Source organism: Sorghum bicolor, chromosome 1 (genome assembly GCF_000003195.3).
Source record: "Sorghum bicolor cultivar BTx623 chromosome 1, Sorghum_bicolor_NCBIv3, whole genome shotgun sequence".
Classification (NCBI taxonomy): domain Eukaryota; kingdom Viridiplantae; phylum Streptophyta; class Magnoliopsida; order Poales; family Poaceae; genus Sorghum; species Sorghum bicolor.
In genome coordinates this window covers 16,112,345-16,123,267 of record NC_012870.2, presented here as the reverse complement: position 1 = coordinate 16,123,267, position 10,923 = coordinate 16,112,345, and the positions used below count along the sequence as shown (strand labels likewise).

Here is a 10,923-nt window from a genome sequence, read left to right as displayed (position 1 = left end):
GGCCCAGGGTGTCACCTGTTGTCCCCTCGATCTCCTCTTGATGATTCTGATGTTGGCTTTGTCAAATAATGTCTTGAATTTGTTGTTCCTGCATGAACAAGCTAAGAGTACAAGTGGAACTAGTTATGGATAAAATATGTTCATGTCATGTCATTTCCCCTTGCAACCGAGGCATGTTGACGGTGTTTTGTATGTGGATTTCTATGGTATATCCACCGTCAACAAGATCCCCCAAGCTTAACCTTTGCTCGTCCCGAGCAAACAATCAAACTTAGCCTCGGTGGATCAGGTATTGTTACTATGTTCACATTTCAAGAGTACCATGTGTACAACAAAGTTCTTCTCTTTGCATGAAAAATTTAGCTATATAAACTTACCCATATTACCTTAGTCCCTTATGGGGCTTATGGCTTTTCCTTTGTCTTAGGTGGTTGAAAGACAGAACCGTTTGACTTGAGCACTAACTTTCTCATTCTTAGCAAGTTTCATATCAGAGGTTTTGTGATATTTTCAAAAGAAAACTTAAATGTTCCTCATATGGTTCTCTCATGTCACTCAAATGGTGTATAATTCCTCACCAAGGCATATGATAGAGTTGCCTTCTCTATTTCATCCTATTTCTAAAAGGCTTATGTGGAGCTTAAGGTAGGGATGAAAGGAGATAGCATACTTACTTTGCATGTGTTGCGAAGTCAAAGCTCGGATCCTTGAAGAGAAGTGTCATACTCCCAGATCAAGATGTGCAAGTGTGATATATGGTGGACTAGGTTGCTCCTTTATTTGCTACACTCTCTCTACTTGTATATTGAGACATGGCTAGCATTTTCTTTTTCTTCGAGCTTTATGTGCTCTTTTTTTTTTGTGGACTTGCACATGTCCATCTTTTTATTTCATTTTGCCTAGCCTTTTGATGTCTCATTTACCAAATAATGCTTAGAGAGAGATATTCTAACATTTAGAGTATGGAGCAACCTATTTAGTGGATGCGAAATACATGTGGTTGCGTACTTCCAGTGTAGAAGCAGCATATATATATGTGGTGTGTACGTGATCTTGATCTTAGGAGCATGAAAAGTCTCTTAACAGGGGTCAACAAGACTTGACGACACTCAACACAAAGCAAATAGCTTATGTGGAAAGGTTGCAATCATGTAAAGTAGATATAGCTGTGGTAGGAATTCATCACCATTGAGGAACAATTAAGGTTTTGATCATTTTAAGAATAAATCTCTGATAATCATGTATGCTTAGAATAATATTATAGCAGCTCTTGTCTCACTATCTCATGTCCCACAACAACTTAGACTTAGTTCTAGCACTTGCAACCCACAAAGTTTTCAGGTTCATGGCAGTTTAAGTGAGCTAAGTGATCCATACTTGGAGAAATACTAAGTTGTATACTAGGTACTAGAGAAACATTAACAAGCAACTAGTCATCATTTCCATGAGGGATATAGACATACATGAAGCATATATGCTAAAGGGAAATGCTAATTTTTTTTTTTTAGAGCAAGAATGATAAAATGCATGGAAATAAATAGGATAGAATACTTACCTTGGTGGGGGAGAGGATCTCCCCCAAGCTTGTCCTTCCTCACTGGGGTGGATACGATGGATATGGTGGATATGGTGGAGGATATTGCTGTGGAGGATATTGTGCAGGAGGAGGTGGATATGCATGTGGTGGTTGAGGAATGTATGGTGGTACGGGCAGGTGATATGATGTGTAGGCTTGGCACCAGTTTCTATTGCTGCTCTCCTCAAAATTTTGGATTTGCTGTTGGGTTTCCACAGTGGCAGTGTGAATGGCTTCATGGTTAGTACGCAATGTAGCCATACCTGATCTGAGTAGCTCCATGTCATGACGGTGACTGCGGTTTCCAAACTCCTGCGAAGAAGAAAGAGACAACCGGGCACTACGTCTCCTCCCCGTCCCGGAGGTGTGCATGGCATTGGAAGTGCCCTCATTATCTGAATCATCTTGCTGTTCAGCTCGTGACTGTCCACGTGTGAATGGCCCTGCAAAACTTCTACGTCCTCCAACTCCAGGAACATTAGGCATTAACGGGTGGCCCCCGTATAATTTTAACTCTGGTTGTGGCAAAATGAGTCTTGCATTTGATTTATGCAATATAAATTCAATTGTGTCATTGGGGCCACGCGTAATTACTTTTGCTTGAATGAAATGATATTTTCCTAACACAGTTCTAGGAGTGGGTATGTACTGGATGGTGTCATCAAGGATCAAAATGTAATCACACAATTTTGTAATTATAGAGGTGAACTCAATTGGGTCATTCTTCCGTGCTATAGTGATCCAATGATGTACCATGGCTTTTACCGGTGCAATACGAATTCTATTCACCATGGCATATAGAATTCTATTATCAATTTCCCGCACAATCCGAATGTCATCTCTAGGGAATAGAGTGATGCCTATCCATTTGTGCATGAACCGTAGTGTGGGATGGCAAATATGGCTAGTACGTGGGTAAGTCTTTCCAATTAGATTCTCCCCAGTTATTTCATGCCAAAATTCTTGTCTATTAAAACCCCATGTGGCAACTTCTACGTTGGTTTTAAAATTCATAAAGCCTAAACATGCAGCTAGATGGTCCCATGTGAAATCATAATCTTGGTTTCTTAGGCGAAAGTAAATGGTTGTTTCGGTTACCCTTACGGTGCTCAAAAATTCTAGAGTGAGAATCTTGCTACCTAGGTGTTCCGAAAAGTCCCAAAATTCACCCCATCCTATTGCAGCAAAGACATCAAAGAATTCCTCATACATACCTGTGTCTTTGACGAATTTAGGGTCAATTACCTTGGTATGCTTGAATTCACGGTGGCGTAGATGGTTAAGCTTCTCCATTTCTTCTACGGTGAGCAAAAGTCCGGTCTCTATATCTTGCATCCGTAGAGGTGCTGCTTCTTCATTAAGTGGTGTTTGCTGTGGCATGGCCTCATGCTCTTGCTCCTCATGAGTCTCAGAGGGAAGTCCCTGATGAGAGGAGTACTCTTCTACCGAACTCATGGTGCCATGGGAGCGCCTTGATGAGCTTCCGCTAAACGCTCCACGCACTTTCTTCCCTATGTTCTTGAGTGGATTCTTCATGCTAGATCAAGAAAATAACGAACACCACTTCCACCAGAGAGGTTAGTTTAGATTTTAACTCTTCTTACCGGCTGATTACCTCTCTTGATTTCTCGACGGGTGAACACTTGAGCAATAGGGAAAGTGAAAGGAAAAGTGTTGATGATTTTCTTGAGTTGCTAGTAGAGGAAAGTGGTTGTGAGTGAATGAGTGAGTGGATGGAAGAGAGGACAAGTGCAGAGGGCACTTTGTCAGGGTCGGCCGACCCCTCTTTTTCCACGAAACCACAAATGGCCAACACCTTGTGTCAAGGAAAGATGGATGGGAAAGAAAGAAATAAGGAATGCTGCAGGGAGGGGGTCGGGCGACCCCATCACCACCTCCTCTTTGCGCTAGCTGTTCACCAGATTGATGATGAATGTGTGCCATGGCTGGTTCCCCATCTCCACTCACTCTCTCCTTTCTTTTGGATGTTTTCTCAAAGAATCTCTTCTTGGAATGTGGTGAAAGAGAAAGGAGGGAACAAGACAAGACTAGATGGGTGGATGTTTGCTCATGAGATGCTTCACGGGATGAGCTTCTCAAAATGTTGATTTACTTAAGGCTTTAAGCAAGTATCTTTCCCATACTTAGCAAGAGTGATTTGTCTAGGGGTTGCTTAAGTGACTTTAGAAAGAAGAAGATGGTTTTTGTTAAGTTAGCAGTGTCTCCTAATTTCACTTACGTTTTAGTGGAAGCAGGGGATGAGAACTAGAAACTCTAGCTCCTAGGGTGAGTGTCGATATTTATGAGTCTTTATTTCTATACTCACTCTCCCTACATTACTTGTGCTGCCATACACCAGAGGAGGAGAGGAAGTGGGGCCAACCATGGGGTCGGCCGACCCCTCCTCTCACTCTTGAGTAATGCTGGGCACACTACACTAGTAACAGAACAAGCACATGCAAGAAAAATAGATGAAAGAGTTAGAGAATTCTCATGCAAGGTTCAATTCGTTGATCAAGTGGGATTACATGAGTTGACATGGTAATGTTTTGGTGTTTTCTTGAATGGAGCATAGCATGTCATGACAGGAAGTGGCAAAGGACACGAGATGATAGGTGGGGGCCACCAAAGTGGGGTCGGGCGACCCCCCTTTGGGCCCCACCTGGTGTCCACCTTGCTCAGTGAGTTTTTATTTTTACTTTACTTGTCTTAACTCAAGTTGATAGAAGGGTTGGAAAAGATGAAGGAAGTTTAATAAGTAACTTAAAGTTAAAGGTCAGTGGGCTTACCTTGATGGAAGAGCTGTTACCTCAGGTCCTTAGAACAGGACCTCCTCCTTGAGTTGATACAGAAATTTTCTTCGGAGGTGTCATCGGTTGTATTACCTTCTTCTTCCATATTTTCTTGCTCTTTGCTCTTGGCGTTGGATTGGTCTTTTTCTTTGGCCTAGTTATGAATGTGACGGTTGCCACATCCACTGCCAAGATTAGTGAGCATTGCACTACCTTTGGTTTGAAGTTAAACTTCTCCTGGGCCCCATTGATTGTAAATTGAATTTCTCCGGCTCCAACGTCAATATGTGCATTAGCAGTGCTGAGAAATGGTCTTCCCAGGATAAGTGGAGTCTTTTCATCCACCTCCATGTCGAGTACCACGAAATCCACAGGGACCAGGAACTCGCGTATCTTTACGGGGATATTCTCAGCTACCCCCGCAGGATGGCGAATTGACTGATCCGCTAACTGCAAATGTATTGATGTAGGGGACAAAACAGCATGGGTTAGTTTATCAAATATTACCTTTGGCATGACACTGACACTTGCTCCCAAGTCGCACAGTGCATGCTCGAAGTGATGTGTCCCAATGGAGCAGTCGATGGTAGGACATCCAGGGTCCTTCTTCTTTTCTGGTAGTTGGTTTAGTATCGCCGCGCTGCATTCTTCTGTTAGCTTAATCACCTCAGTTGTAGGCAGCGGGCATTTGTTGTTGAGGATGTCTCTCAAATACTTGGCATAGGTTGGAACCTGCATTGCATCAAGTAGTGGAATTTTGACATATAATTGCCGAATTACCTCAACAAACTTCCCGAATTGTTCATCGGTGGTTGGCTTCCTTGTTCTTGGAAATGGCAGCAGAATGTTGGTGTCGTAGAACTCGTGCGGAGCTGTCTTTCCATAGAACTTGGTGTTTTCCTGCTTAGATGGTGCTTCTTCCTTGTCTTCCTCAACTTCCTTATCTGTTCTTGCAGTCTTTTTTGTCATGTCAGGATATGGTGGATCACGAGTGGTCTTACCCCCTCTCGTGGTCACATTAAAGATATTGCAAGAATTTACCGAAGAAGGAACAGTAGCAGCAATTTGTGCTATTTGAGACTCTAAAATTTTATTAAAGTTTAATTGGTCCTTAATAGAAGAAACAAGGGAATCCATTTTAGCAGTTAATGATTCAAGAGTCTTGTCATTAGCTAACAATCTTTTGTTCATGCTTTCATTGATTTTAGCTTGATTAATGACAAGTTCTTTAAGTGAAAGCCAGTTAGAGTTACTAGAGTTACCTTGGCCCTGGAAGCGCGAAGTTGGTCGTCCATTGTTGAAGGATTGCACAGCTTCATGGCTTGCATTTTGCACCCTGCTCCGTTGGTTCGCACGTGCAGTGGCATATTGTTGGATGGCCTCTCGATCTTTCTTTACCTTGGCTCGTTCATCCAACTTCTTCAACAAGAACTCCATCTTGTGAGATATTTCATTTACCTCTTCAATGGTTTTCGTGCTTCTCTTCTTGAGTTGAGGGCGTTCTTCTCTCCATGTTTGATTTGTCACTATGTTCTCAATGAGAGTTTTAGCTTGAGTGACATTGAGGGAGGTAAACGCTCCTCTTGCGGCGGCATGAAGGTGGCTACGAGCTACTGGAGTCAGCCCATGGTAGAAACCTTGAATCAGGAGCCACTCTTTAATTCCATGATGTGGACACTCTTGAATGTACTCCTGGAGACGTTCCCATGCTTCGGGAATAGTCTCGTCTGCCTTCTGTTGGAAGCTTGAAATCTTTGCCCTCAGAGCAGATGTCTTGCCTATTGGGAAGAATTTCTTGAGAAATGCATTGGCACATCTTCTCCAGGTGTTGACATCATCGGGTTGAGCGTAAAACCATTGCTTTGCCTTCCCAAACAATGAGAATGGGAATAGGCGAAGGCGGATGGCGTCGGCCGTTACCCCTCTGATGGCAATAGTGCTACACACTTCCAAAAAGTGTTGGAGATGTGCATTTGCATCTTCATGTGGCTTCCCACTAAATGTACTTGCTTGCACCATAGTGATAAGTGATGGCTTAATCTCAAAGTCGACATCTTCGACCTCCACCCTCGGTCCAATGGTAACATGGGCAACTGATGGAGATGAGAAGTCAGAGATTGATGAGGAAGCCATTGACTGGTAGAGTGTCGGTGCTAAGCCTCCTTCCTTGAGTGAATTCAAGTATGAGCTGGATCTCCGATAAGTTACTAGACGGTGTCTAGGACTCTGTCGGGATGTCTCAGGATTTTCTAATGTGGCCTTGAATTGGAACTCACTCATACAATGCCCTGCTTCACAATATAGAGAAACAAAGGCAAGGGGTAAACCCCCCTACAACTAATTGATACTAAGTTGATGATATTTTTTTTTTCGGATTCGTTCTTACTAAGATTTCTAGGCTATGCTTTCCCCGGCAACGGCGCCAGAAATGCTTGTTGGCACTTCTTAACGCAACCACCGGATATCGGTGATGGCGCCCGAAGTGCCTGGTGTGGTAACTCTATTAACTATTGGATAATTCCGCAAGCGCACAGAAGGTACCGCTGTAGCACTTCACCCGGGAGTATTCCAAGGTATCGTAATTTATATTTTCCCAAGGGAAAGCAATAGCTAGAAATGCTTGTAAGAAAAGAGATCCTATCTCAACTTAGTTACAACTAGTGCAGAGAGGTGGTAACGAAAGGTGAAGGAAGGGATGATGATGATCCAGAGATAATCAAAAAGGATAACTACAAGATAACTAGAGTAGAGTAGCTAGGTGGGAGGACAACGAGTGAGTACAGGTTCCTAGGATATCTAATTCTACTCTCGTGAACTAATCTTAATCAAATAGCAGAGACACACTAGATTGATACCTTACTAATGGCTGCCAGGGATAGCCGAGCTGGTAAGACGCTTAAAAGGTTTTCACCTAACCCCTTACCGAAAGCGACTATTGGGCTTATGGACGCCTTATCTTTTAAGAACTAGCTCGTACGTGAGGAGAACCTAATGCCGCCCACGATCTGTCACCTACTAGGGAGTGCGCCCCTACTTTCCGTCCGAGCCAGCGACACCCAAAGGCAAGACCTAGCCTAAGCACCGCGCTTACGCTAACTCTCACTACTCTAGCTGCGATCAAACAACTATAGCACCTTGCTAAAGGCGATGGGAAACAGCCACGAGCTTGTTACAGGATCACAATCTAATATGTAACTACTAAAGGACAAGATAGAACACTACAATACTATTGCAAGAATAATATTGCACAAAGTAATACTTAGAAAAGTAGAAAGAGAATATATTAAGAAAACAAGTCTTACAGGAGAAAAGATACAAGAGCTATACCAGACTCTCCAGAAGACGACTCCGGAGACCCCGAGCTTCGCTCGACTCAACTCTAACTCCCACACTAGACTACTACTACTACTACTCACTTGTATCTAGCTTGGATCACTTGAACCTTGAATTCATCATGCCTTGGAAGGGTGAAATCAGCCTCTATTTATAGGGAGAGGTGGAGTAGGGGCTACTCCACCGCCACGTCATCGATCCGTGTGATCATGCCTCTCCACCCTTGGATCAAACCGACTTCACAACCGCCATTTGATCAACGGCAGGGGCAAACCAACACGTGAGACATGTGGGGAAGGTCGGTGGGAGGCCACCGACCCTGAAACCGCCTTACATGTGGGGTCGGGCGACCCCACTCCTGACCACCTGGGCCCACCAGCAGTGTCCACAATGGTCCCTTATGTCGGTGGAGTAGGTGGCACACCTGGGTCCCACCAAAGAGGGGTCGGGCGACCCCCTCCCTGTGGGCCCAGGCTGTCACCTGTTGTCCCCTCGATCTCCTCTTGATGATTCTGATGTTGGCTTTGTCAAATAATGTCTTGAATTTGTTGTTCCTGCATGAACAAGCTAAGAGTACAAGTGGAACTAGTTATGGATAAAATATGTTCATGTCATGTCATTTCCCCTTGCAACCGAGGCATGTTGACGGTGTTTTGTATGTGGATTTCTATGGTATATCCACCGTCAACAGTCATGTTGGAATGAAACAATTGAACAAGTTAGTTAAACATGATCTTGTTAGAGGCTTGAAAGATGTCACATTTGAGAAAGACAAGCTTTGTAGTGCATGTCAAGCCGGAAAGCAAGTTGGCAACACTCATCCAAAGAAGAGCATCATGAGTACATGCAAGGCATTTGAGTTGTTGCACATGGACTTATTTGGACCAACCACATACACAAGCATTGGTGGAAATAAATATGGATTTGTGATAGTGGATGATTTCACAAGATATACATGGGTATTCTTTCTTAGTGACAAGAGTGATGCTTTTGCAACCTTCAAATCATTTGTCAAGAGAATACACAATGAGTTTGAAACAACCATCAAGAAAGTGAGAAGTGACAATGGAAGTGAATTCAAGAATACAAGAGTTGATGAGCTTTGTGATGAATTTGGCATTAGACATCAATTCTCGGCCAAGTACACTCCACAATCAAATGGCCTTGTTGAGAGGAAGAATAGAACCTTGATTGACATGGCAAGATCAATGTTGAGTGAATACAATGTGAGTCATTCTTTTTGGGCCGAAGCAATCAACACTGCTTGCTACTATAGCAACCGACTCTATTGTCACCCAATGATGGAGAAGACACCATATGAGCTCTTGAATGGTAGAAAGCCCAATATTGCATACTTTCGGGTTTTTGGTTGCAAATGCTACATATTGAAGAAAGGCACTAGATTAAGCAAATTTGAAAAGAAATGTGATGAAGGCTTCTTGCTTGGTTACTCCACTACTAGCAAAGCTTATAGAGTTTGGAATTTGGCTAGTGGTACTCTTGAGGAGGTGCATGATGTTGAGTTTGATGAAACCAATGGGTCTCAAGAGGAAGAAGAGAATCTAGATGATGTGAGAGGCACTCAATTGGCCGATGCAATGAAGAATATGGACATTGGTGATTTAAGGCCTAGAGAGGTGATTGATGTTAAAGATGACAAAGATCAAGTGCTTCCTACCTCTAATGTGCAAACTAGTGGTTCTCATGATCAAAATCTAGCTAGTACAAGTGGTACACAAGTGCAAGATCAACAAGCTAGTACATCATCTCATGATCAACCAAGTGCAAGCAATCAAGTGCAAATACTCCAACCAACAAATATTGCAAGAGATCATCCATTGGATCATATCATTGGTGATATTCAAAGAGGAGTGCAAACTAGATCAAGATTAGCATCATTTTGTGAGCATTTCTCCTTTGTGTCTCACATTGAGCCAAAGAAGATTGATGAAGCATTGAGAGATGTTGATTGGGTTAATGCTATGCATGAAGAGCTTAACAATTTCAAGAGAAATCAAGTATGGGAATTAGTTGAGAGGCCTAGTGATCATAATGTCATTGGTACTAGATGGGTCTTTCGCAACAAACAAGATCAAGATGGGATAGTTGTAAGGAACAAAGCAAGATTGGTAGCACAAGGCTATACTCAAGTTGAAGGTCTTGACTTTGGTGAAACATATGCCCCGGTTGCAAGATTGGAAGCAATTAGGATCTTGTTAGCCTATGCTTGTGCTCATAACATCAAGCTATACCAAATGGATGTGAAAAGTGCATTTCTCAATGGCTATATCAATGAAGAAGTTTATGTTGAGCAACCTCCCGGTTTTGAAGATAACAAGAAACCCAACCATGTTTACAAGCTAAGAAAGGCATTGTATGGTTTGAAGCAAGCACCAAGAGCATGGTATGAGAGATTGAGAGATTTCTTACTCTCTAAAGGTTTCAAGATGGGCAAGGTTGATACCACTCTCTTCACCAAGAAGATTGGCAAAGACTTGTTTGTGTTGCAAATCTATGTTGATGATATCATATTTGGATCAACCAACCAAGAATTTTGTGAGGAGTTTGGAAACATGTTGGCTAATGAGTTTGAGATGTCAATGATTGGAGAGCTTAGTTACTTCCTTGGTCTTCAAATCAAGCAATTGAAGAATGGCACTTTTGTGAGTCAAGGCAAGTACATAAAAGACATGCTCAAGAAGTTTGGCATGGATGATGCAAAATCAATTAGCACACCAATGGGAACAAATGGAAGCCTAGATAGTGACACAAGTGGAAATATGGTGGATCAAAAGTTATATCGATCTATGATTGGAAGCCTACTCTATGTGACCGCATCAAGACCGGATGTCATGTTTAGTGTGTGCATGTGTGCAAGATTCCAAGCCTCACCAAGAGAAAGTCATATGAAGGCAACAAAGAGAATATTGAGGTACTTGAAGCATACACAAAATGTTGGTTTGTGGTATCCCAAAGGTGCAAAGTTTGAACTTATTGGATATTCCGATTCGGATTATGCGGGATGCAAAGTTGAAAGAAGAAGCACATCGGGCACATGTCAATTGTTGGGAAGATCACTTGTCTCATGGTCATCCAAGAAGCAAAATAGTGTTGCACTATCAACCGCCGAAGCGGAGTACATTGCGGCCGGTAGTTGTTGCGCACAAATCCTATGGATGAAGGCAACATTGAAGGACTTTGGAATCAATTTCAAACAAGTGC

The 10,923-nt window shown here is 42.7% G+C and overlaps 1 protein-coding gene across 1 annotated transcript; it reads right to left on the bottom strand.

Annotated features, from left to right (window-relative positions):
• LOC110430140 lies at positions 4,387–5,337 on the bottom strand. Its single transcript, XM_021447197.1, has one exon. It carries the CDS (start codon positions 5,335–5,337, stop codon positions 4,387–4,389), a length of 951 nt encoding a protein of 316 aa, XP_021302872.1.

What these genes read in the sequence shown, in the direction of transcription:
- LOC110430140 (XM_021447197.1), bottom strand. Translation starts at nt 5,337, where the DNA reads ATGACAAAAAAGACTGCAAGAACAGATAAGGAAGTTGAGGAAGACAAG.